Below are 26,065 nucleotides of genomic sequence, written 5' to 3'. Positions count from 1 at the left end.
GAAATAAAAACAAAGGGCTCCACTGTGTCCTGCCACTCTCCCCGTGTCAGTCAGAGCTGCCTTATTTGCTGTCCCAGCTCCTGCTTTTGGAAAGGAGCACTCTCAGGTGCACACACCCACCCTTTCTCCAGGCCACTGTGTATTTTCCAGCTTAGCAGGTTATCCAGACGTGTGAGAATGTAAAGCAAAGGCCCATGGCAGCAGTGGCTGCATGTCCTGCAACAGCTGCAGGGACAGCAGGGACACCGTGACCCCTCCACGTGCCCAGAGCCCTCTCACGCCAACAGCCTGACCTTCAAACCCTGCTGTCCTTGTAAAAAATCACCTTACAGCACGACACTGCCTCTTCTTTCCAACGAGGGCTGCACGGGGTTTGAACTGCTGATTTTGGTGCCTGCTGAGCACTGGTGCCCTGCGCTCAGCGCCCATCACTGGCACCCACAGCTCCTGTGCTGCCAGCCCGCTCAGCGAGAGCCTCCCCACCCTGCAGACACTTCACTACCGCTCCTGCTGCTGTTCAGATCCTCAATGCGTGTATCTGGTTTCCAATAGTACTCAGGAAAGGTTAGAGCTTGTTTTAAATAGCTCAGCCATCTGTCCTGCGGTGCCTGATGGGAGCTGCAGGCACCCAAGCAGCCAAAACAGAATTTTTCAAACTGTCAGTTTCTCATTACAAACATCTCAGCTTGAAACAGACCCGTGTCCTTAAAAAGAAAGTTAAGCCTATATATTTCTTGTGCATTATACAAACACTGTGAGTCGTGCTTTAGCAGTTTCCTCGTGTTGTTGGAATTTCATCAATGCAAATATTGGGCCTGAACCTCACCAGCACCAGGCGCTTTGCAAACCTCATTTGTGTATTCTGAGGCTTTGAACTAAAAATTACTTATTACAAGCACGACACAGAACCAAGCACCAAAACAGCAGCAAGGAAGACACTTCATGAATGGAAATCAGGCACATGGACCTGCATCAGTTCCTAATGTCAGCTGAAGCCCTGGATTCACCTATTCTAGAAAGTGAAATCAATTTATTCACTTCATTCACAGGATTCACTTTCATAATTAAACGTTCATTTTGAGGGAAATGAGTTGAGAGCACACAGGCCAGCTATGTGCAGCAGCTGATACCCACAAATGCTAATACACTGCTGGAAAAATAGAAATGTATGAGAAGCAAGCAGTGTTTCCTTAGGCAAATGCTGCTCCACAACACACAACCAAGCATGGCCTTGCTGGCACCTGCCCCATCATGAAAATGCTGATTGTGCCCCTAGCACTGCCCTGGAAAACCCCTGGGAGTATCCAAGGAGATGAGAGAGACAACAAATATATATTAATCAGAACAACATACCAAAGTTTATTGATTACTTCAAACAAAAGTTTCTGTAATGAAAAAAGAGCAAGTTGCATTCATAAAAGGTAACATTCACATTCAATTTCCTTGATATAAAGCAACATAAATGTATAAAATTGCATTAAAGTGAAAAAAATGTAAGGTTGCAGTCCTTTTTCTTTGCAAGAAGCTGAAAATGTATCTGCTCATTGCCTGTATATAATTTACATTTTCTATACACTACATGGTTTTTTAAAAAAATTTATAGCTGGGAAATTGGATAAATGGTGCAGTATTAGGAAAAATTTTCAACTGTGTGTATACAAATTCAATTTGAAGCTTTTATGCAATTCCAAGTCATTTATAATATTCTCATAATGATTAGGATTAGTTTTTGAGAAGTCGCTATGACTACACCAAGCTCCGCTGTTATCACATAAGAGTTTTAGAGGGAATCTTAATTACTTTCCTTATCTTTCAGTGTCACTAGTCAGTGATAAAACTTCAACAAATTACGATGAGAAAAGCCCAGCCTTTTTTCCTTCAAGTTCCTCCACCGAAAAGCCTGTACTGACCTTTACAGTACCTGAGGGCACCGTGAGCGCAGCAGGGACCCCACCAGAGCATCCCTGTGCCACTGCTGTCCTGCTGCCCCACACCTCACAGCCGGAGCAGCCCCTCTCCTGCCCCTCTCCAGCCTCGAGGGGCTCCTGTGCCCCCCGAGTCACCCACAGCAATCGGAATTCTGGCTTTGCCATTGCTGGGGGACAAGGATCAGCTCTCCTGCAGGACCAGGGCAGCCTGGCTGCCCTGGCACCCAGCCCCACACCAGTGCACTACCTGAAGATCCAAGCCCAAGAAAAACTGCATTTTCCCCAAAAGAGCTGCTATTCAGGACATTCCACATGAATTGCACCCTGCACACCTTGGGTTTGAACGTTCAGCTATTGCAATGGCTCGTTCCGGCTGGAGACAGGACACTTGGAAAGGCCAAGAGAAAGATTTGGTTCTCAGAAGGCTCTGACTTGAGACAGGCAGCAGGAATGATCCTGGTTTTGTGACTATTTGAACAGTTCACACACACGTCAGGTTCCACTGCTCCCACTGACACCAATGGAATCCCAGGGGAGCAGACTCTGACCCCTGGAGCAGAGCATGACACAAAGCACACTGAGAAGCAAGGTGTCAAGCTTGGGACCATTCGGGCTTGGAATGGTTCTGAATCACAGGAATGAGGCATTTTAGTGCCCATTTTTCAGAGGTTATGTAAACACAAGTCAGCAACCGTGTATTTAAGGAGAATGGTTAGATTTGGCATATAGAGCACATCTCCATTGTATTCATCACATACTTGATCTGTAGGCACCACATTTCTGCAGGGAAAGCTGAGCACGGGACAAGGGCTGCAAGTCGAACTCTAGGTCTGTGAAATGAGCTAGGAAAATGGGAAAAGCAAACAGAAGCAGGAGATGAGGGCTTTGCCCGTGGGCACATGCTGGCAGTGCAGCTCCTGCCCCGCATGCAGCAGGAGCCGAGCGCGGACGCCGCTCGTGCGAGGCCAGTGCAGAGTGTACGGTACAGTGCTCCTGTCCATCCTTCCATCCATCCCTCCCGCGCTGGGCGAGGGCAGGGCAGCCCCAGGGACTGAGCACTGCCCTCTCCCACTCAGGTAAGGCCATCCAACCTCCTCATGGTGCACCAGAGGATCTGCCAGCAGCCGATCCGCACCAGCCGCAGCCGAACCGCAGGGACGGCAGCCAGAGAGCAAGGCTTGGTTCTTCCAACAATTAACAGCCTGCAGTTCCACAACATTTGGTGAGGGGAATGTTCTGTCTGTCCCAAATGGTTCTGTTGACCAAGCTGAGCGAGCAGGAGCCAAACCCAGCGGCAGTGCAGAGATTGCTGCTTCTGAAAGGAGCCCCAAGCAGCTCCTCTGGGGGACATCAGCACGAGGCAGGACTGCCACAGCACCCAGCAGGACACACAGCCCGCTCTGTCACTGCTCGTGACTTCACACAACAAAACAAGCTGCTCTTGCCACACATGAAGTATCAGACAAAAAAAAAACATTGAGAGTCAGGCATCTCACCTTTGCTGTGCAGAACCTAAACAGGAAAGTTCCTACTACCATGGTACAGGTAGATTTGAAAAGAACATGCCAATTTGAAAAAAAATGTAAAATGAAATCAGGTTCATGTATTCAATTTCAAACTGTCTTCTTTTTTCTTAGTGCAAATAACTCAAGATGCAGTTTCATGCACCTGCAGGTTGACAGGCACAGCCCATGTCCCTGGGATCAGCCAAGGACCACACTGACCCTCACCCTCTAAAGTGTTGGAGCCACAGCACAGTGCAGTAATGCAAGCACAGCAGAGGAGCCTGGGCACTGGGGCTCAGAGTCTGGCACAGCCCAGCTTCTGGGATTCCTTTTTCCCCCACAAAGCTTCCTGCCATCACAAACAGCCACAGAACAACCTTTTCTTCACTCTGCAGCAGGAATAAACCCAGCAGCAAGCCGCTTGTGGGAGGATGCTCTGGCACTTCCAGCACTGCAGGTCTTCACATGGACACCACTGCTGTGGCCAGACCACAGACTGTTTCCAGCTCCACCTGCAGGACAGAGGGGCAAAGGTTTCTCCTGAATTCTCAGTGATCCTGCCGTGTCCATGTGGGCACCCGTGGCTGGGGATGGCAGCTGCCAGCGAGGCAGCACAGCCCAGCACCAGCACCAGTGGTGCTCCAGGGCTCAATCCACCTTCTGAGGGCAGCAGCCTCGTCCCAGTGCCTTCAGGGCTGCAGGGGAATGTTACTGGGTTGGAGTCTGTGCTACTTCTTTGGTCAGGCAGAGCAGGAGCGTGAGCAGCCCTGCTGCTCTGGGGCACATCCGCAGCGGGCACAGAGCCCCAGAGAGATGGGGCTGGCACTGCACTCCTGCATTCGATCCATGCTGTTGGGGTGAGCTCCTAACGATGCTGTCCCAGCTCCAATGATGCAGGATTTGGCAGAACTGGTTTCTCTGGGAGGGCAGGGAAGCCTCAAGACCAAAGCCTGACGTGGGGCCAGTGCCCTGGCTGCTCTCCCAGCAGGCTGCTCGCAGTCCTTGGTGCCATCAAAGGTCACTGCCAGGTTAAAACCATGGGTTCCTACAGCATGACAACGTCTGTGTGGAGCACTTTAAGGTATCCTGAGAGGATATCTTTCTGCCAAATTAGTAACAGCATCTTCAGCCTTCACATAACCATTCTCTATACGTTTGTATGACACTAACACAGGCAGATCAAAGGGGCCAGCCTGCAAAAATCAGAAGGACAACAAACATGTATTGCAACTGTTACATTCCCAAACCCATAAACCTTTCCCTGGGTTATTAAAATAAAATATATAGGAGAAGAAGAATGATTAGGCCATGATAAAAGTGCCAAATATCATTCACAACCAAGTAATCAGATGATAAATAAATTTTCACAATTTGCAAAATGCTGCATGAAGTCCAAAAGTGGCATCTGCTCCACTGTCCCCTATCCAGCCACTCCCACACCAGTCTGCACCAGTGTGTGGCGGTGGAGAGCACCACCTAACGTCAGTGGGGAGGGACTGGCTGCATTAGAGCCGGCAGGGCTGGATGCATTGGAGCCTGGCAGGGCTGGCTGCACTGGAGCCGGCAGGGCTGGCTGCACTGGAGCCGGCAGGGCTGCCTGCACTGGAGCCTGGCAGGGCTGCCTGCACCGGAGCCTGGCAGGGCTGGCTGCACCGGAGCCTGGCAGGGCTGGCTGCACCGGAGCCTGGCAGGGCTGCTGCTGGCCCTGCCATGCCCATAAATCTGACTGCTTTAGCAGCAGGGGTGGGCACAGAGGTGCAGGAGGTTCGCAGACCGTCTGCAGGTTTATGTTTGCAGCTCACCACACATAACATCTCCCCTAATGCAGAATTGTGAATTCAATTAGGCACTTTTACTTCTCTTATTCTGCTGTTGGCTTACTACAGAGTTTAAAATCAACCCGTAGGAGGATGCTCTGTGTGTGTGCAGACACACGGACACCCAGACAGGCCTCTGTCCCATGTGCTGACACACACAGACAAGTCCGTGTGTTTAGTTCCCATCTGTGCAGATGAATTAAAACATACTTATTTCTATCTGACAGAGCAGCATGCACCCTAGAGAAAGGGATTCTGGTACCATTCAGATGCAATACTGGAATCATTTTAACAACTGAGATTTCCATCCTTCACTGTAAACCTATCAGCTTTTATAACCAGTGTTAGCACAATTCAGACTGCACTCTCACATTAAATTCTGTGCTAATATGAGACTGGAGTAGCAGTTAGATTGAAAGATTTGTTTACATTTTGCCAAATACTTGAAAGGATCTGTACAGATATGGGATTCTGAAGTTGGATAGTTCATCCCCAAATTAAAATGCATCCCAAGTATTGCATCTCCATTCCACAAGGACAGGTGCCCCACACCGAGAGCCAAGAGGATTACAAGAACCACGGTTTAATTGATTTGGAGGGGGTTACATTTGGTTAATCAATGCCTTTAAAACCATCCCAATCCTCAGGACAGGGTACCTGTTACAACACATTAGACTCATCTGAGAATGTTCTTAAAAGAAGAGGTCTGACAGAAGGTCTGGCCGACAATGAATCAGGTGCCCTCCTGCTGCTCTGCAACAGCGAGGCAAAGAGACACATAGCACACAGCCCTGAGCCTGATTGTGACACAGGGCAGGACACACAGCCCCTCTGACAGACAGACACACAGCCCTGAGCCTGCCTGTGGCACAGGGCAGGACACACAGCCCCTCTGACAGACAGACACACAGCACACAGCCCTGAGCCTGCCTGTGACACAGGGCAGGACACACAGCCAGGACACACAGCCCCTCTGACAGACAGACACACAGCCCTGAGCCTGCCTGTGACACAGGGCAGGACACACAGCCAGGACACACAGCCCCTCTGACAGACAGACACACAGCCCTGAGCCTGATTGTGACACAGGGCAGGACACACAGCCCCTCTGACAGACAGACACACAGCACACAGCCCTGAGCCTGCCTGTGACACAGGGCAGGACACACAGCCCCTCTGACAGACAGACACACAGCACACGAGCAGGGCAGGACACACAGCCCCTCTCACAGCTCCCAATTTCCCACAGGATGGGGCAGCACTGCCTGGCTCTGCAGTGCCAGGGGCATGGCAGGTGCACAGAAACTGCCCTGCTCCCCACAGTGTCTGCAGATTCACACTGCAGGTGCTTCTGAGGGAGCAGCAGACATCCCCATCTCCACACAACTGGTGTTTTACAACTGTCAGCAGGTCCTTGGTGTGAGGGTTGTGGGCTGTGGCTTGGTCACTCACACAAAGAACAACAGCAGCACTGACAATGGATGGACTGGGGAAGCTCCTCCTAGGCCAGACAAGCCTGAGCCATTTGACAATTCACCCAGAGGACAACCAACACTAATTCCACCTTGTCCCACTCCTGTCTGGTCCACTAACACACAGCTACAGCAGGGAAGGAGAGTGTAACCAGCTTTGTGTGTGCCCACCTCACCTGGACACCCTGAGCACCACCAGCTCACCCACCTGAGCTGCAGCAGGAGACCAAGGGCAAGAGACAGACAAATATTGAAGCAGAAGATTTAAATTAAGGCAGAAGGTGCGGGAAAGCGAGGTTCTGCTGTGTGAGCACAACTAAAGGGGGGTTTTCAGGAGTTAGGCATTAGAAGGAAGAGCAGTGAGCAAGCAACACATTGCGACTCAGAAAGGAAATCACCTTATTCACTCCAAGAAAAGCTGTGATTGCTGGAAGTTTGAGAAAGCATGAAGATAGTGGATGTTCCTGAGGAAGGAAGGCGCTTCGTTACCTAGTTCACAACAGCACAAAAGACAGAAAATTGCAGTACAAGAAAGAGAAAGGCAGAAACCAAGGAAAACACAAATGCGCCTTGCAGTTAAAAAAACAAACAGAACCAAAACAAAATAAAAACAACCACCACGTTACCACACAGAAAATTTAATAAAGGCTGAGCAGAGCTGAGGTGCTGTTATAGGACACTGGGGGTGAAACCCTGTTCCATTGGGATCAAGAGCAAATGCCCAACCACCTGGCCTAAGTCTGTCCTCCCCTTCCAGAAGGGACCCTTGGCCACCAAGCTGTGGTTCAGGCTCCCATACAATGTCCCTAATTTTGGTTTTCACTGTATGCTTCCCTTGGGACACTGATCTTTATTTTATTTCAATATTAAGGTCAGGATTCTTAACAAGGGCTTTGATTTGAATTCATCTACCTGGTCCTAGATGCCTTTACAAATCAGGCAGCTGACTGTGGTGTCTGATGGCTGGCACAGATATCCAGAGCTGGTATCTCCTTCAGGCACTTACAATAAAGCTCTTACTCAAAATGTACATTTAAATATGGCTCAGCCTGTGTTTAGTTTGGGATGCACATCTGAAGAGACTTTCTAGCTGACACTGACTTTGCTTTGCTAAGTGATTTCACAAGAGCCTTTGTTACATGAATAAAAAGCACTCTTGAAAGTCAGTATTGCAAGAGGGGACGGATCTTTGCTCAGCAGCTGAAGGCAAAAGTGGGTCACACCTCCCAGGTGAGCTGAGCTGGGGCTCAGAAACCCCCAGGGCACCTGCCAGGGCACAGCCCCAAGCTCTCCCATGTCTGCAGCTCAGAGCAACTCTCTCCCAGCCCATTCAACAGGGGTGCCCAGCTAGGAACGATTAAATCATACCCAAATGGAGGAAGTTACAGGGATCCTCACAGAACACAACCACAGCTCTGCTGCCATCTCCCCTGTTTTCAGCTTCAGCGATGCCCCATCCCTGGGAGTGTTCAAGGCCAGGATGGGGCCCTGGGCACCCTGATCTGGGAATGGCATCCCTGCCGCCAGGGGGCTGGAACTGGGTGATTTTAGGGAGCCTTCCAACCCAAACCCTCCTGTGACTCCCTCAAGAACCAGGCTGGGGGTTCCTGACTGAGCCCAGCCCGTGTGCCCTCAGCTGTGCCCTCTGCAGCCCTGGCACAGAAAAACCCCAGCTGGGACCAGACCTGACCCTGCTCCCACTGCCCAGCACCTGGGCACACACCGGGGAGCAGCCTGCTTTTCTGACACTAAAACAAGCAGCTGTTCTCAGGACAGGATAAAGTGTGTTTGGTGGCCAGTTCAGGCTGGACAAGGCTCACGCTCTTCCCCAGGAGACACCACACTCCCCCCCAGGGAAGGCACAGGCTGACTCTCTCCCTGCTGCAGATCTAGGCAGGATTTCTGGAATAACTTTTTGACACTTCTGGCACGTGAAATAGCAAGGCAAGACTCTAGAAAAGCCTTCCTTGAGATGTGAGTAGTACGTGGTATTGTTAAAGGTTCATCTGGTGCCTAAGGGTGAGAAGAGTCTTCCTAAAAACACAGTGTGACACATCACCTCGTTCCTTACCTGATGATTTTTCTCTTTTATATTTTTTAAAACTATTAGAAGAATTTCTGGGAAAAGGCTGATAAAGATCAGGAGAATTATTGCCAGCCATGTGGAAACAGAAGTCAGCATATGAGCAAATACAAAATACATTCTTTGCTGCTTCAAGAAAGGCCTGGAAAAGAAAGGATACAAATAAATTCTGGTTAACATGGGTTTTCCCAGAAGATCACAACCAAAGGAGACTTCAGGTGAAGCTATTAGCAGTTGTGTCTCCCTTTCAGACAGAGATGGACACAGCACAGAAACACACTGCCCATCCCTCTCCTAATGCATCTCCTCCTCCAGCTGCATTATTTCTGGAAGAGTGTCATGATCCATTTTGCATCTTCCACATCTGTTTCTTTTCAGGGTGGGAAGGGGTTTGAATTTAACCACCATCACTGATAAATTATTCACTTCATCAAAAACCAGGTCATTTTATTTCAGTGTCAGGCTTTGCTATAGCTTCTGGTTTGGTTTTGATAGTGGAAATCCAGTCCACTGTGATTTCTCAATCACAACAGGTTATTTGCCCCTTCCTCCTTTCCTTGATGAGGGAGAGCAACCAACAGCTGCTTGTGAAAAACACCTCATCAATAACTCGTGACAAGGATCCCAAAGCAGTTTTTGCTTACTGTTGGATCAAAAATATTGAGCTATGCAAGTTAAACAGTAGAAAGAGTTTTCAGCAGAAAGCTCACATTGAGCATAGAGATGTGGCTAGACTGCAGACCTGGATCTGTTGGTCAGCAAGAGTTAACTCAGGAGCTAAAGCTTGTGACCCCCACAGAAAATACTGAAATCTGTTCTACATCCTTATTAGCAGGCTGCTGGATCAGGGATCCAGCCAATATCCCATGGCAAAGCAAAGGGGTAAAACAGAGATGCTGTGTCAACTGAACATTTACTGCAGCACAGGAAATACAAAACTGTCATGTTTGTAATGTACTAATGTCACCTGCTTTTGCAACACACTAAACCTGCCATCCTGAGTGCACTCCAGTCAATGAGAATTTCTTCGTTTCAACACCAGGACCTGACTCTCTCCTGCTTGTCCCAGGGCCAGGTCCCCTTGCTCTGCACCTGCCTCACCTGTTCCTTCTGTTTCACTGAGGTTCCTTCCACCACAAGTTCTTTGTCTCTCTCCTCCACATGCACAAACAGACCCTAAAAGGTTCAGTCTAGAACCTCCCAATAAAGAGCCTCAAGCAGCAGAAAGGCAAACGCCCCCTGCCCAAGCTGAGCACCTGGATGATGCCCAGGGTGTTCTCTCTTTGAGAACAATCCCTCTGCTGGGCTCCTCAAACCCTCTTGTGGTGCACCAGCCCTCCTCCAGCACTGCCTTTTGGGGGGTGTGGGTGGGGGCAGAGGAAGGATCGGGGCTGCACACACCCCTGGCACTGCCCTACACACCCCTGGCACTGCCCTACACAACCCCTGGCACTGCCCTACACAACCCCTGGCACTGCCAGTCTCCTAGGAAGGAGCAGGCTGCACACACCCCTGGCACTGCCCTACACACCCCCTGGCACTGCCAGTCTCCTAGGTAGGAGCAGGGCTGCACACACCCCTGGCACTGCCCTACACACCCCCTGGCACTGCCAGTCTCCTAGGTAGGAGCAGGGCTGCACACACCCCTGGCACTGCCCTACACACCCCCTGGCACTGCCAGTCTCCTAGGTAGGAGCAGGCTGCACACACCCCCTGGCACTGCCCTACACACCCCCTGGCACTGCCAGTCTCAGGATGCCCTAAGGAGCGGGCACTGCCCTGCCAGAGCCAGCGCTGGGCACTGCCCCAGCAAAGGGCAGGGGAAAGAAAACGATACTTGCCAAATGACTCCTCCCCAAAAGAATGAGAAAAACACATAGAAAGCAAGGGAGCCCCAAATCACAAAGTGGTTCATCCACGTCCAGAATCGGGTATCTAACGCTAGCTGTGGGAACAAAGAGAGACAAAACAGGCTTTAGATGCACAGTGCATTGCATTTATCTGACATTTCAGACTGGTTTCACATTAAGCTTGAAGGTTCTCCAAACAGCTACCTGTGTGCATATGGGCACCAGGACAAACATTTTCAATGTCCACAATCCGGCACAATGTTAGCAGGGAAACAGTGGCATTCTAATTGTAACTGACACTTTTAAATGGAATAAATTTGATGCAACCCCTGATCCTACAGGAAAGAAACATCTAAAGGTTACAGGGACTGTAATTGCCTCTTGTCACCACCTGCTGTCCTGAACCAAACACAAAAGACCTTTTGTAAGGTCTTATGCAAACAGTTTGTTCTGGAAAGCTCCATGAAACAAAATAGATTTGCTATTGTTATTTGACACGTGTGCTTTTGTGATCACTTTGGCACTCAGCCTTGTCTGAAACAAGGTGGACAAACCCAAATTCTCTATTGCTCCTCTCCTCTTGCTGGAACTGAGCATCAAGAGGTGAAAGCGTGGGGGAGAGTCAACCATAACCAACTGCAGTCCTCAAAAGAGGGGAAGAATAGAAAAATAATTTAAACAGAACAAACACAAAAAAGGAATACATACTTAAGGGCCACAGACTGCACAAAAGAAAGTAAGCAGGTTCTGCCTCTACGGGAGAAGACTTGAGTGTGGTGGGAAATACTCAGACACTATTTCCAGCCCATTCAGGCCACGATTTCACAGAGCACACCAGCCTTGGAGAGGCCAGCGAGGAAAGGGAAGGGAGGTGCTGACCTTGAGAGTGACGGTGAACACCAGCACGGTGAAGACAATCGTCCCAAAGGTCCAGTTCCCAAACACCTGCAAAACACACGGGGCACTGCCACAGCGTGCTGGCCCTCTGGGGAGGCACAGCACGGGGCCAGGGACACGAGGGAGCAGGGGAGGCAGGGACAGAGGCACAGAAGGACAGAGGGACAGAGGGACAGAGGCACAGAAGGACAGAGGGACAGAGGCACAGGGACGCTCACAGCTCCGCACGCCACCCTGAGCCATGCAGTGCCACACACACACAGGTGACAGAGCTGGGATGTGACAGGGACAGCCTCCTACTAACAGCAATGTCAATGAGGACACAAGGCACTGCACCACCTGCAGCTCAGGGTTTCTTGGCAATTTACTCAGTTTCTGCTTTCTCGCCACACCCATCATCCTCCTCCTCATCCTCATCATCTCTCTGCAGTCCCCTGGCAGAGGGCACCAGTGGGCACTGGTGCTGCCCCAGCTGATTGCTCTGTGGGAACTGGGGACTCGGCACACAAAGGAAAGCAGATACTGTCTATCAATCCAGTGATGGCAATGAATGGGAGAGATGCTTACCAAAGGCTCTCAAGTTCTGAATGCATACATTAAAACAGAAAGTGAAATGTAAAAGTTTCCAAAAAATGCAAAAAAATTAAAGTCAATAGGAGTGAAAAACGAGTCAATCAAACATACATGGATATTATGAACAATTGCTGGTAGCAGTTCTTACAGGCATAAGTGTTTACAGAAGAGGACATAACCACAGATCTTACTGCAGTGCCACATAGATTTGACTTCCGAAGGCATTTGCAGAGCACATCAGTGCTTCATGTTTCATTCCAATCCAACCAGAATGGCCACAGATACAGCAGAGCACTGATCTGACAATACAGGGGCTTGGCTGCATGTAGCTGTGGCCATAAATGCTGGCAGTGATGCAGTGTATGGATACACACACACATTTCATCAGCTTTTCTCCAAGTGTTAGCCACTGAAGAGTTTTGGTGTTTTCAGGGGTCACAAGTGATGGTGCAAAGAAGTTTCCCATCAGCCAAGATCTAATAACACACTGCACATTCCCTTGGGGAAAGGGTCCTGAAACCACTCAGGCCATCTGAGCAGCTGCCCTGCACTAATGCTTGGCTCTGTACTCAGTTAACCAGCAGAACAAGAAAAAATGAGAAAAAAGGAAAAATAAAAAAACCTCCATCTTTTTTCCTCCTCTTCCTGTGCAAGTTAACCCCAGCAGCTCCCGCAGCAATGCAAGGGCTCCTCCCCACAGCAGAGGCACGAGCAAGGAGGCAGCAGGGACAACGTCCTGGTGCCACCAGCAGCTGGGGACTGGTGCTGGCTCCAAAACAGGAGCTAAAGGCTTCCCCAGGAACTTGTGCTGGCCCCAAAACAGGAGCTAAGGGCCAGCCCAGCCCTCCCTGGGCAGAGAGGCTGGAGCCACAGCCCCAGGCAGGCCCAGCACACAAGCAGCCCTGCACCAGGGCTGCCCTAAGGAGCACCATCCCACCAAGGGGGGACAGTTCAGCTGCTCACAAGCAGCCAGCATACACTGAAATTCAGGCTGTCCCTGGTGGGAAGGACAGAGCCTGCCCTGCCCTGGGCCAGTGCCTGGGATCCCACAGAGCAGGGCAGAGCCCTGTGCAGAGCCCGCTGTGCTGAACAGGGCTGTGTGTGAGACTAGTCCTGTTACCTAGTGAGAGTAACCAGCTCTGCCCCGTTTCCATGGCGATCTGGAAATGTTTTATTTCAAGCATTTGCTGCAGGATCACACCATAAGCAAGGCTCCACTGTCGGACAAGACTGGAGACACAGTGCACAGCTCAAGCAGAGATTCCCTGCCAGCATATCAGAGGCAGCACACAACACAAACACTCATCTTCCTCTCTTTGGGGCCGTTACCTTTCCGTTGTCTTCCAAGGATGAGTTTTGGAAAAGAAAATAAACCCCAAAGAAAAACACGAGTCCTTCAAAGGCGCCCAGAAAGGTCCAGTACAGGAAGGGCCTCCACTGCAGCATGGCATTGTCTGACACCTTCCTGCCAAGAGATGGAGTAACAGCACCATCAGCACGGGCCAGGCTGGGCTGCAGAGCTCCTCACAGCAGGGCTGGGGGCCTGGGGCAAGCCCTTGCAGGAGGAGCCCAGGGGGAACCACAGAAACACCTGTCAGGGCATAAAGAACACCTCTAATATCAGCTGCTGATCATGAGAAATCACAAGGGGTTCAGCATATGAATTGTTTTGTCTTTCTCCTCTAGGTAGCTTGGATGAAAAAAGCACAAAGTCAACAGAGGCTGTCCTGAACCTGTCCAGCCCCCGTGCTGCCCATGGTATCTGACATTTTCTGCTAAATTTTAAAAGCAGGGTAAGGCTAAAGAGCAGCTGTATGGGATACATAAAATCCATGGTGTGTTTCCCTCTTTTTGTTTTGGAAGCACAAAGTCTGTTTTGAGAAAAGCTCCGCAAGTCCTGCTCCCTGAAGTGGTGTTTTTCTGCACAGGCTGAAAATAACCTCCTGAATTGTATGGTGGGTGTTTTTATCACAGGGGTTGTAGCAGGAGGCTCCTGGCTGAATACAGGATGAGATCTGGCACGGAGGCAGCAGCAGCAGCAATGGATGGGCTGTGATGGAACACAGCAGGTGTTCTGCAGGGACCACACACAGGGCCTGGGGAGTGGAGGGTGGCTGTCAGGGCAGGAGGGAGTTAAAAACAGTTCCCTGCATCATTATCTTTCCAGATTACTTTCTGTAAAGTCCCCACCTTTTCTGCATTGTTCTCCTTAACCCCTAAAGCAATACATCCCCTTTCAGCAAGATGCACTTTGCAAACCTGTGTGGTGCTGGGCTCCTGTAACTGCATTTCTGAAAAGAGATCCTATTGAAACCCACACAGGATGATGCTGTGACCATGCTCTAACGTGTCACAACTTGGGTCTGAGAAAGGAGCAAGGATAAACCAGGCTGGAAGTGTGGGGCACTGCAAGCAGAGAAACACAAGCAGCTTCCTCCCTGTGAGCTGTTTTGCACTGCCATCTCTGTCCTGCAGTGCTGGTGGTAAACAGCTTTTCCAGAGTGAGGATCTGCAGTGCAGCAGCTCAGCCCCCCCTCCAGCAGCAGCAGCAGCAGCGCAGCGGGCGCTCTGCACCCAGCACAGGAATATTCCAACCATGAATATTCCAGCCAGGCTGTTCCCCTGCACACACAGACCCCAGAGAGCACAGAGCCCACAGGGGAAGGCACAGGGGCTGCTGTTCCTGCTCTCTGTCGCACTATATTCAATTACCAAGCCATTTAAAAACCCAGACGGTGGCATTTCGCCACGGAGTGAAGGAATACAGAGCTCTAATCAATCCTGGCTCTGAGTGTTCACTCCAAACCACCCAAGCCCCTTCCCAGCCTTACAGCTCTGACTGCATTCAGTGCTGTTTGTACCTAAAGCAACGTTCACACAGGATTTCAGGCACCTGATAATTCCCTTTCCCTTTGCTGCCTGCACAGAAATCACCCTTGGCTCAAGCACACACAGCTCCACTGCTGAGGAGCATCCCACCAGTGACAGGGCTGGCACTGCCCAAAGCAGCCCTGACCTGGCTTTGCCCCAGGGCTGAGACGACTGCCAGGTGGGGAATGGGCAACAGGGCTGCACAGAGAGGGGCTTCCCCAAAAAACATCTTCAGTCTCTGCTGAAGGGCTGCCCCAAGCACGTGTGTGGCAGGGCTGGGAGGAAGAGCGAAAGCATCTCTGCTCCTCGGCAAGTTTGGAGCCTCTCCCTGCTCAAACAAGGAGAGAAAGCAGCAGGCAAAGCAGAGGGAGACAGTCTGAGCTGTCCTTTCCCTGGGCAACGTGGCAGAACACAGTGTGTGGATCAATGAACAGAGCTCCTGGGTTCTGATAAGGGAACCCGGCCTTGGAGGGGAAGCCTGGGGGACCACATCCACTTGGACAAGCTGAGAAACCACCTGCCTGAGCTGGGCTTCAGAAACGTTCATCTTGCTGAACATGAATGGATCTGTTTTCCTCCTGAAGGCTGCACCTCCCCTGCCTGCATTACACGCTCCATCACGTGCCTGGCTCAAAGGTAATGGGAATGGCCTGGCCACTCTCACAGCTCCATTTTCCTTCTGGATGAATTCCACCTACAGTTTACCCTTCAGAGACACAGCAGTGCAGTCTGCTAGACCATACACTGTCAGGGAGCATGAACAAGCAGCAACAGGCAGCAAACACAAGGCTGCTCAGCCTGAATGCAGAACAGCTGAGGCAGAGGGACAGGAATGGCTTTTCCTGCCCTCGGTGGTGATGCCATCCCTGACACAGGGCAGGGACACCAGAAACCCAAACCCCAGGTGGCAGAGGCCAGCCCAGGCCAGCAGTACTCACATGTAGAGCTGAGGGTCCGAGGTCAGGGTGTCAATGCTGATGTGCTGCTCCAGCAGGCTGTAAGCCAGGATGGGCAGCGACGTGAAGCAGATGTTGTACATGGTCAGGTAAGCAGCATCATACAGTGGCTTGGAGGAGGAACAAAGGGTCACATGAGACAGACAGAACAAGGCCTCTCCACAAAGAAGTGCAACCATAAATTCGCAGCTCCTGCATACCCCTGTCACACAGATCCCTCCCTGTGTCACCCAGCACAGCCCCACTGGATGGAGCTGTGCTCTGTGCAGTGCAGGGGAACAGGGCACCTGCAGGGCCCAGGAACCTGCCCCACTGACACAAGTTCTGTAACTGGCTGGTCTCACCTGCAGCTTATCCCCCAGAAAAACAGGGCTGAGCAGCCTTAGCACAGCTCTCCTCTTGCTGCTCCTGTGCTGCTGTTTCTGTTAATACATCTGGTACCTCCTGTGGCTCTCTAAGGACTAGACTGTTTTAGAGGAACTACAGCTCCTTTTTTTAAAAAGATGAGTGTTTCTGCCAAAACAAGCAGAGCACTCTCTCTCACCATTTACTCTTCCTGTAACTTTTGAGCCCAAATAGACACAAAAGCCCCTTAAGCTGACACTAAAGCCAAAGCTCTCATCTCCAAGCACATGAAACCACTCACACATGGATCTGCCCCTCTGATGTTTACTTGGATTAAACAAAGCTCTGGTAACACTCATTGTGTGTCTTTTTATAAAAGACATAAGAGAATGAACTGTTCTTCCTTCTGAGTGACATTTTTAATGCACTGAAATGCAGCAGAGGAGACAACATCAGGAAACTGCTCAAAACTTGTTCTTGTAAGAAAAGCAGAAGTAGCAGAACCAGGTGGTGACAAACCAGCCAAACCCTTCTCTCACTGCTTCAGGAAGGTGCCCACCTGTGTTTATGGCTGGTGGATGGGAAAGGAAAGAAAGCAGATTGCTCTCTTTGCAGTTACGGTTTCAAAATATTATGTTCCAGATCTGGTGCTAGAGCAAGGTGGTAAAGGGACAGGATGCCAAAAGCCAAGTCTCTGATAGCAGACCTCATCCTGCCACTTGCTTTTTAACTTGCCTTTATAGACAAATTAGTGGAAGTTACCTGCTGTGAGAATCCACAAAAGAACTGGTATAAAAACTGTGGTAAAATGAAGCAAAGGTTCTGGGAAAACAAAAGACAAATGGTCAGCAGGGAAGCACTTGACTTCTCGGTCTACACCCAAGCAGTTTTTCCTGTTATCAGACATTAGTGTCTGACATTACAACATCAGACAAGGTAGGGCACTTGTTCAATCAAGCACAAAACCAATCCTGTGAGCAGTTAGTATCTGCAGGAGACACGAGAAGAATGCTCACATTGCTCTGTTTTCAATGGACAGGCACATGGCAGACACAGCCTGTCCCAGGGAGGTAAAACAACTACAGAATATCCCCCACATTAATCCTGTTCATTATTCTATTCTATTGCCAAAGAAATGCACAGGATAAACAAAGATCAGCTGCACACTGCCCCTTACCTTATAGAAGAAATACTGTACAAGGTGTGCTATTCTCACATAATATAAATGCCCGTGTGCTAGTAGCAGTTTTCGTAAGTGTTTAAACTTTGGCACAGCATAGTCGCTGTTCCTGGAGGCCTGGCGTCCTTCCTTGCCCTTGATCCCTGCAGAAGAAGCATGCAAGGGTTAATCCAAGGGCTGCAGCCTGGATGCTGTCCCCAGGTCTGCTCACATCACTCAGTGCCTCAAAGGGACAAGGGCTGAGCTTCCCTCTGAGAGCCCCAGGAGACCAAGCACGAACACTTGGTGTGGTTTTGGCTCCACAACACTCAGACCTGCCTCTGGAGGTTCTCAGCTATATTTAGGCTGCTCTGTGATTTCCTGTAAGGGCCTGGTGTGAGCAGGGAGTCTAGGCAGACCTGATGGAAGATAAGGAATTGGTTCCCCCGGGCTGGCCTGCATCTCTCACAGCTCAGTTATAGCTGCTCAGCCTCCTGAGCCATCCCCAGAGCTGTTCTGCTCACAAAAGGCACATCCAGATGGGCTGCCCTGGATTCCCTGCATTAGAGGGCACCACAGCATCTCCAACAGCCCCAAAGGAGGAATGTGCCCCTTCTCTCCCACTGACCCCTCCTCAGTGGTGTTACAGGAGGCTCCGTATTTCAGAGGAGACAGGAGGAGCCTCCAGCTGCTGTGGGTCACAGGACAGGGCAGGCCCAGCACACCTGGGCACCAGCCCCCAAACCCCTGTGGGTGCTGTGCTGGGCTGCTGCCACCAGATGGCACAGAGCCTGGCCCTGCCACTGCCCTGCCACCAACCACCATCTGTCTGCTGCTTGTGCCCCTTCTCCCTGAGCCCCAAGCAAGCACCACCACTGCTCAGGGCAGTTTTGGAACATCACCTGCAGTGTGTCACTGACGCAGAGAACGGTGCTGGCACTGGTGAGCAGCAGATGAGTATCTCACCTCTCCCCTCCCCAGTGGGCATGGCAGAACACTGGCACAGGCTGCCCAGAGAGGCTGTGGGTGCCCCATCCCTGGCAACACTCAAGATCAGGCTGTACACAGCTGAGGAGCTGGATGCAGCTGCAGATTTCCCTGCTCACTGCAGGGATGGGACCCTTTAAAGGCCCCTTCCAACCCACACAATTCCATGATTCTGTGATCTCAGCATTAATCTGGAGTTAAACTCTGCCTCCAAGGAAAGCAAGAGCAGACTTCCCACATTTTTCAGCGGGATTGGTTTAGCCACGTGCAATCAGAAACACCAACTGCACCTCAGAAGGGAGCCCCAGGCAGAGTAGACAGGTCTGGGCTGTGAGATGCTGTTCCAGGGACTCTTACCTATCCCAACATGTGCTTCCAGAATCATGCTGACATCATTTGCACCATCCCCTATGGACAGGGTTATCGGGCTTCCTTTCGTGTTCTTCACCATTCGCACAATCTAAGAGATTTTAAAAAAGGACAGCAGCAGAACCCAAAATTCAGTTAAAAAGCCTCCAGAGACCTTGCCACTGCACCCCCCAGGACAAGCAATCAGGCTTTTACAGCAGCAATAACACCTGGAGAGCTCAGGTTAATAAAAGCCCTCTTTCCTTGCTGTGCAGCCACAGCCAGAGCAGAAGCCCAACCCAGCTGTGCAGGGCTGAAGGACAGGATTTAAAAACAAACCCCAGATCAACATCCTGCTCTTCCCTCCTGCCAGACCCTGCTCTCCCAAGGGTGGGCTCTCTCACGCATCCCAGGCTGCAGAAACACATCACTTATCAGCCTGGGACGTCATCTGCTGCACTGAGGAAGTCACCAACTCCACTTGACAAATTTGGAAAGGAAAAAAAAAAATAGCAAACTGGGAGGTTTTGTTTATTTCTAATTGGCCTGGGTTTATAGGGTCCTGCCAGCATATTAAACAAAGGGTTTGCATTCAGATGTGAAAGAATGGTGTGCTTTCATCCTGCTCTGAAGCTCAGACGAGGCTTACACACAGCCTGGAGAAGTCCTGCTCGCTTAGGATGCTCAGCTGAAGTCCCAGCTGCTGAATTCAGGGTGTGCCACAGTGAGAGGTAAATAAATACCTGTGCTTTCTGTAGGGGAGCCATCCGGCAGCAGAGCACTGCAGTGCACTTCAGGCAGATCTGCAGGAAGATGCTTTTGTAATTGCTGGAGCCACAGTCCTGAGAGGGGTTGAGTATCAGCGACAGCGTGGAGCCATCTATGATCAGTCCATACTCCTGACTCAACGTCCAGCTTCTGGGCACAACAAGGGACACGTTTGGAACTGCATCAGACTGAGGCAGCCTAGCTGCTGGTATCATCTTAGTGAAAAACCCCTGGCTTTGGGTTAATCTTCTTCCCATCCATTTTTTGGGACTTTGCAATTTTAAAAAGCTTAGCCTTAGCACGTGCCCTCACTAAGGGAACAGTGCAACGAAGTTCAAAGCCAGCTAACAGCAGAGATGATGAGCAAAGCAAAGGAACCGCTCACAGTGTCTGCGAGTACCCAGTCCCCAGGGCCCCAGCATGGTTCTATTTCTGCATCTGAAATGGGCACAGCTGTGTCCTCTGCCCACCCACCTCTTGAGGCCAGCCCTGGTTTTGGGCAGGTCCTGGATGAGCTTTTTGTGGTACTCCAGCAGCAGCTCATGGAGCCGATCCTCCTTCCTGTCGCCCTCGCCCACCGTCCTGGCCGTCAGCTCCAGCAGCTCGGTGCTGGTCTGGAACAGCCTGCAGGCGTAGCACGTGGACTTGGCCGTCTCCATCTTGTCCCCTGTCAGCACCCACACCTTCATGCCAGCGGCGTGCAGGGCCTCGATGGTCTCTGCCAGCTGCTCCTGCAGCCTGCGGGCAGAAACAGAGCATCACTGCACCTGCTCACGCAGCCTGAGCCTGCCTCTGCACCCAGAAACACCAGCTCAGGAGAAGGGAACTGCTGTTCCCCTGCTGGGGAGACCGCTGCCACAGGAATAAGGATTACAAGTCAGCAATACCAAATTTTGATTTGCAGACAAAAAGAGAAATATACTCTTGACTCTTAGGCCTCACAGTAAGAGTTTAATTTACACTTGCAGTTACTATAACTGAATGTGGAATTGAATTTGTTTTGATGTGCAAATTAATGCTGTGTGCTTAATTCACTCTCCAGAAGTGCAAGTATTTCTGTAGTTTCATTAATAAATCCCAATTCCTACTACACCAGCCAATTTAAGCAACTAGGGCACTGTGAAATGGGTTGTGCCATGGTGTAATTAATTGCCCTGGACACTGCCAGCATGTCCCTGGCTGTTCAGCTCCACCACAGCGAGTCCAGGCCATAGGGTCACATCACAGAGGAACCATAGGCACCTCCTTACCTGTCCTCTACAGCTGTAGCCCCAATCAGGTGCATGTCTGCCTCGGTGTCATCAAAAACCTTGGCCATCTTCTCCTCCCTGTCCTGCAGAGCCATCTTGGCCTCATTGAGCTGCCTGTCAATCCTGTCATACTCCTTTTCAGTCAGCTCCTTGAAGGCCACACAGAGTGTTCGGTAGCCATCCTGGCAGGGGAGGGAGACAAAACAAAGTGGGCAAATGCCCTCAATCCAGGTTTTTTACAGCTCCTCACTTCAGGGCTGGTGCTTTTGTCTGCCATCAGTGCTTCTGGCAGTACTGCCCCTGAGGGCAGGGATAATTTGTTGGCTTGTGTCAAAAGAGCAATTTTCTGTGTTTGTACAGAGTAATTGTGGTTCTGCTTCTTATGTGCAGAAAGAAACCAAGAGAAGGAGCAGGGCTGGGAGTGTGCAGCCAGCAGGGAGAGCAGCACTGGGGGCCACCACACTGGGACCAGGCTGCTGATGTTACTTCTATTTTTAACTTGCCTGGAGATGCTGGACAACTGTGATGGAGACCATATAAGTATATCAAATAAAGGTGGAAGCCAACCAAACAGAAAAGGAAAGGAGCCTGACATCAAAACAATGAAGTGACACTCACATTTTCAACACTTCACTCTAGAGCAAGGTCACATCCCTATGTTTGGAATAAGCCTTCCTGACCCCAGGAGCCAGCCAAGTCCCACCCGTGTGCTCACCATGGCATTGCGGTCCACGTGGACTTTTGTTTGCTGGATTTCTTCTTGCTGCACCCTCGGAAAAATAGAGGAGTCTGCTCCTTTGCAGAAGAGGAGCAACTTTCCTAAAAACAAGTTATAAATAGTTTATGGGACTCACAAGCTGCAGAAGGAGTTAACAATGCCAACAGCAAGCAAGTGATGCAGAGGGAGGAAATCTGGGAGGACTAAAGAGGGAACTGCCAGAAACCCAACTGCCTACCAAAAATGGCCTTGGAGCAGCCTGTGACACTCCTCTGGCCGAGTCTCTGCGTGTCCCTACCTGCCTCTGAGCAAGTTTCCTGCAGGACACTGCAGCTGCAAGCCTTGGCAAACTTTCCAGGGAGGGTAAGAGCAGCATCCCAAACCTCGCAGGGCTGACACTCGAGAAGGATGGTGACCTCTGCATTGTTGTCTGTTACTGCCATGAAACCCCATCCCACTCAGGGGACATTCTCACATGTCCTCCCTGTGCCTGTTCCAGCCTGGAGCCCGGCAGGCAGGCAGGGAGCTCGCCATGGGTCACTGTTCTCATCCCCTGATGAGCTGCTGGTCCCAAACAGCTCCCATGGAGGAGAATTAACTCTACAGCAGCCAGTCCCAGGACAGGATTGAGTCAGAGCCAAGAGCCAGGCTGTGTGGGTGACAGGAAGGAGGAGGATGTGTTCCACAGTGTGCACACAGCTGCAGAGCCCACAGGAGCTCCGTGCCCGTACCTGTGCTGGTTCTCACAATGACACTCATGCGCCGCCGGACAGGATCAAAGTTCAGCACATGCAGAAGTTGGTACCTTCAGAGAAAGGGAAAAAAGCTTTGGCTCGGTACAGGAAAAATAGAAAAATAACTACTGGAGACAGAAAATCACTAGCAATGAGCTGCAGAAATCAATACACCCTACAAGTGGCATCAGCCACCTGGGAATTAATTTTACAGCTACTGCACAAGAAAATGGAGGAAAAAACCCAAATTGCAGTGGTCCTGTGGTGCTCTGAGCATGGGACCGAAGGTGTGGGTGCCCACCAGGGCACCGAGCCCCCAGGCTGGGCAGGGGCTCAGCAGGGAATGGGGCACCCCGTGCCACAAGCAGTTACACTGAGTCTCACAGTTAAATATGAAGTTTCTTTTTGAGGGAAGCAAGAAGTGAAACTTGCTTGCGAAGGCAAGTTTCCAGGGAGTGCTGGGATTGGGTCAGTGACTCACAGATGTCCACCAAGCTGTGAGCACAGGGTAAAATCTAACTATTTTCAGCTTGGGAAGGGAAGAAAAGGTTACAGAAATGGAGCCACGTCACGAGTTCAGGCTCAGTGTCCTGCTGTGAGCCCCAGCCACGGCCCATAAGGTCAGCAGCCACCTCCTGAATGCCAGGAGCCACCTGCACAAGCTGGGGCAGATGAAGGATACACACAAAGGACTGCAGGCTCCTGAGGGACCTGAATTTAGACATCACAAAACCACCCGTGGCTTTTTGCAAGTGACTCTTTTTGCCCAAGCCTTGATGTGCTGTGCTTTGTAAATGGGACAGGAGTCTTGGAGCAGGTCAGCACGGCCTGGCTGCCCTCAAGGAACAGCTCTGGTCAGCCTGGCAAGGTCAAACTCCATCAGCTGGGTGGGAGTGGTGCAGAAGAGCAGCCCTGTTCCCCACCAGCACTTACATCTCAGTTTCATTCTTTTGGTTTCGGATTTTCATGAAATTGTTTTCAAGTCCTAGAAAAGTGAAACCATACCTGTCAATAAACAAAAGGACAGAAGAGCATTGAAAACACCCATTGGCACATATCACACACAACAATGTTCTCGTTTCGCCCCTGCACTGCAGAGAGCCCGAGCTGAGGAGCAGGGCTGGATGTTTGTGTGCTCCATGCAGAGCCTGCTATGATGTCCTGGCACTGCTCCCATCCCCTGGAGAGCCTGGGCACTGGAGCACACAGACACACAGAGCCTCTGCACGTGGTCCACTGGCTCTCTGGCAGCTCTACAAGCCATGAGCAAGTGCACACAGCTGCAACGGCCTCCATCCAAACCCAGGGGCTGGCAAGAGCACAGAATCACTGAAAGGTTTGGGCTGGAGAGATCACCTAGTGCCAAACCCCTGCCATGGACAAGGACACCTTTCACTAGAGCAGGCCCCACCCAGCCTGCCCTCGAGCATCTCTGGCAGGACTCAAATGTGGGGTTGACAGAATTAACCATCCTATTATTTTGCCACTGCATGGCAAGGAAAAAGTTTCACTGCAATATGCATGTGGTAACTGGTCTCTGTTTCTAGGGGATTAAACACAAGGCCAGGTGGGCTCCAGCAAAGAAGCTCCTGCCACATCTGGGCACTGCAGCACCTTGGGGCTGCTCTCAGTGAATGCAAACCATGGGCTCCCAGGAAGATCCTTTACAGAGCATCCCTTTACCAGGGAGCTCACCTGAGCCCACAGGCTCACAGCACTGCAGGTTCAGCACTGCTATCACAACATGCAGACAGTCCATGACAAGGGATCTGTCACCCCCAGATCACCCTCACCTCCCTCCTTCCCACCAGAGAGGGAATCAAAGAGCCAACATCTCCACGTCCTTACTTTTCTGCGCCTTTGACCAGAGCGATCTCGTCTGGGGAGGAGGAGATGTAGGTGTATTTGCGTTCTGGGTGTGCCACCAGCCCATCCACCTGGTCTGCCTCCTTGATCTGGACCGTGTGGCACAGGCACAGGGCTCTCAGGAACAGCTCCTCACGGCTCTGGGCAGGACACAGGGAGGGCTGTTAGCAGCTGCACACCCAGCCAGGAGCTGCCCCAAAACCCCTACAGCCACCAGCACACACAGCCCTCACCTTCTCAGCCTTGCCATAGTACTTGAGGGGCCCATCAGGCTGGGAGAAGCCATCCACCTCTGCCATGCAGTCCTTGTACTTGTGCCCGTCGATGCAGCACTCGATGAACTCCATGCTGTTCTCTGTCAGCGTGCCTGTCTTGTCTGTGAACACGTACTCCACCTGCAACAGCAGGCAGCTGCACAGGGCTGGGCAGGGAGCCCCAGGAACACAGCCTGGGGCATTGCAGGGCATCTGTGCCACTGTGCAGGGCACCTGGGTATCCCAACCCAACTGCAGACAGACACAGGTGCCCACTGCACCCCTCTGTAGCTCTGTACTCTGCTCCTTTGCTTTTCAGCCTGTTGCATGGGGGGGCAGGAGGCAGCTTCTGAAGAGTTAAAATCTGTCTCCAGGCTCTTCACTTTCCCCTCATTCACTTCCCTGGGTCCTCTGCTATAGCTCTAGTGCCTACAGAACTGCTGCTGCAGGTCTGCTGCCTCCTTTGGGGATTTTCATCTTGGAGCTGTATTTCAATTAGCTAATTGCTACTCCAAGTGTGTTTTTATTCTTGTTTTTACAGCAAAACCAAAAGCAGGAGGCACTCAGATGCCCTGCACTCATCCCTCGTGCTGCAGAGCAGGAAGGGAAGCCTGAGCTGTCTGGGTGCCCCAGCTGCACGTGCTCTGCACGCCCAGGGAGACGACTGGGCAGGCATTTTCACTAATCCTCACAGAGACAGAGGGTTTTTAATTTTTAATTGAAGCAGCGAAAGAAAGCACCCTGACACGCAGAGCACTGCGCCTGATCCTGCCCAAAATGGAAACAATTGATGTGACCCAGTTCCTGCTCTTTCATGCACTATTTATAACCTTATCTGGCTGGCAGAGAGTGTGCAATCACATCCAATGGAAAGTGCCACCACAGCCCTGGGTGAGGCTCCGGCCCCAGGGGATGCCAGGGATGGCCACAGCAAGGGCTCCTCGCAGGGAGGGCACCCCCAGCCCCATTTCCATCCCCACAGACCCCACAAACACAGCATGCTGACCTGCCCCAGCTCCTCGTTCAGGTCCGACGTGTTCACCAGCGCTCCCTCCTGGATCTCCTCATCGTACATCTCCTTGTCCCAGGAGATGAAGAAGGAGCCCAAGAACTTCTGCATCTCCACTGTAACGTACATGGAGACGGGGATGATGAAGTTGAAGAGGACCATGAACGACAGGAAGTCCGTGAACATCCGCAGCACCTGCACAGCAAAGAGGAGAAGATGCAGCCTGTGGCTCTCAGGGGCAGTTTGTACCTCAGGGGTTCTAAACAGCTTCTCAGAAAAGGTTAATTAGGAAAAGACAACATGAAAATGAATACAGCTGAGATACAGGGCTAAATCCCAATTTCCTTTGGCACAGAAAATCCCACTGTCTTCTGCAGACCTACCAGGAACAGGAGTCCATCTCACTGCTCCACAGTGACCAAAACAGTGTTTCATAAGCATATTCCTCTCAAAATACACTGCTACAGGCTCATCCTGACCCCAGGAAACCAGAAAAGAGGAGCAGATGGCTTGAGACCAGTGAGGCTGTGGCAGGGGTACAAGTGTGCAGTGACATCCCCGTACACAACCCATCACCTCAATAACCCACCCAGTGTGGATCCCTGCACACTCACACTCTCTGTCTCAGGCTTGACTGCCCACGTCTGGGCAAGTTTAACACACTGGTTGACATGG

The 26,065-nt window shown here is 51.1% G+C and overlaps 1 protein-coding gene across 9 annotated transcripts in view; it reads right to left on the bottom strand.

Annotated features, from left to right (window-relative positions):
• Positions 1-1,331: 1,331 nt before the first annotated feature.
• The window catches only part of ATP11C (ATPase phospholipid transporting 11C (ATP11C blood group)), a 55,985-nt gene continuing 31,251 nt past the window's right edge, over positions 1,332-26,065 (bottom strand). For 2 of the 9 annotated variants that reach the window (XM_074551405.1, XM_074551407.1), the window contains exons 12-29: positions 25,388-25,585; positions 24,361-24,522; positions 24,110-24,267; positions 23,195-23,266; positions 22,259-22,332; positions 21,525-21,628; positions 20,810-20,991; positions 20,034-20,297; positions 19,535-19,709; positions 18,801-18,903; positions 17,475-17,620; positions 17,060-17,119; positions 15,935-16,062; positions 13,455-13,590; positions 11,535-11,600; positions 10,647-10,750; positions 8,794-8,947; positions 1,332-4,626 (exon numbers count right to left, since the gene is read on the bottom strand). In XM_074551405.1, the coding sequence (XP_074407506.1) occupies positions 4,510-4,626; positions 8,794-8,947; positions 10,647-10,750; positions 11,535-11,600; positions 13,455-13,590; positions 15,935-16,062; positions 17,060-17,119; positions 17,475-17,620; positions 18,801-18,903; positions 19,535-19,709; positions 20,034-20,297; positions 20,810-20,991; positions 21,525-21,628; positions 22,259-22,332; positions 23,195-23,266; positions 24,110-24,267; positions 24,361-24,522; positions 25,388-25,585 (2,403 nt within the window). In that variant the 3' untranslated portion in view covers positions 1,332-4,509. Of the gene's footprint in view, positions 4,627-5,907; positions 6,004-7,120; positions 7,212-8,793; positions 8,948-10,646; positions 10,751-11,534; positions 11,601-12,119; positions 12,136-13,454; positions 13,591-15,934; positions 16,063-17,059; positions 17,120-17,474; positions 17,621-18,800; positions 18,904-19,534; positions 19,710-20,033; positions 20,298-20,809; positions 20,992-21,524; positions 21,629-22,258; positions 22,333-23,194; positions 23,267-24,109; positions 24,268-24,360; positions 24,523-25,387; positions 25,586-26,065 lie in introns of those variants that run through there. The other 7 variants (XR_012582619.1, XM_074551408.1, XM_074551409.1 and 4 more) reach the window with 7 other exon arrangements.

Source organism: Zonotrichia albicollis, chromosome 14, assembly GCF_047830755.1.
Source record: "Zonotrichia albicollis isolate bZonAlb1 chromosome 14, bZonAlb1.hap1, whole genome shotgun sequence".
Taxonomy (NCBI): Eukaryota; Metazoa; Chordata; class Aves; order Passeriformes; family Passerellidae; genus Zonotrichia; species Zonotrichia albicollis.
Note: the sequence above shows the minus strand (reverse complement) of the source record. Positions and strands in the feature narration are given on the sequence as shown.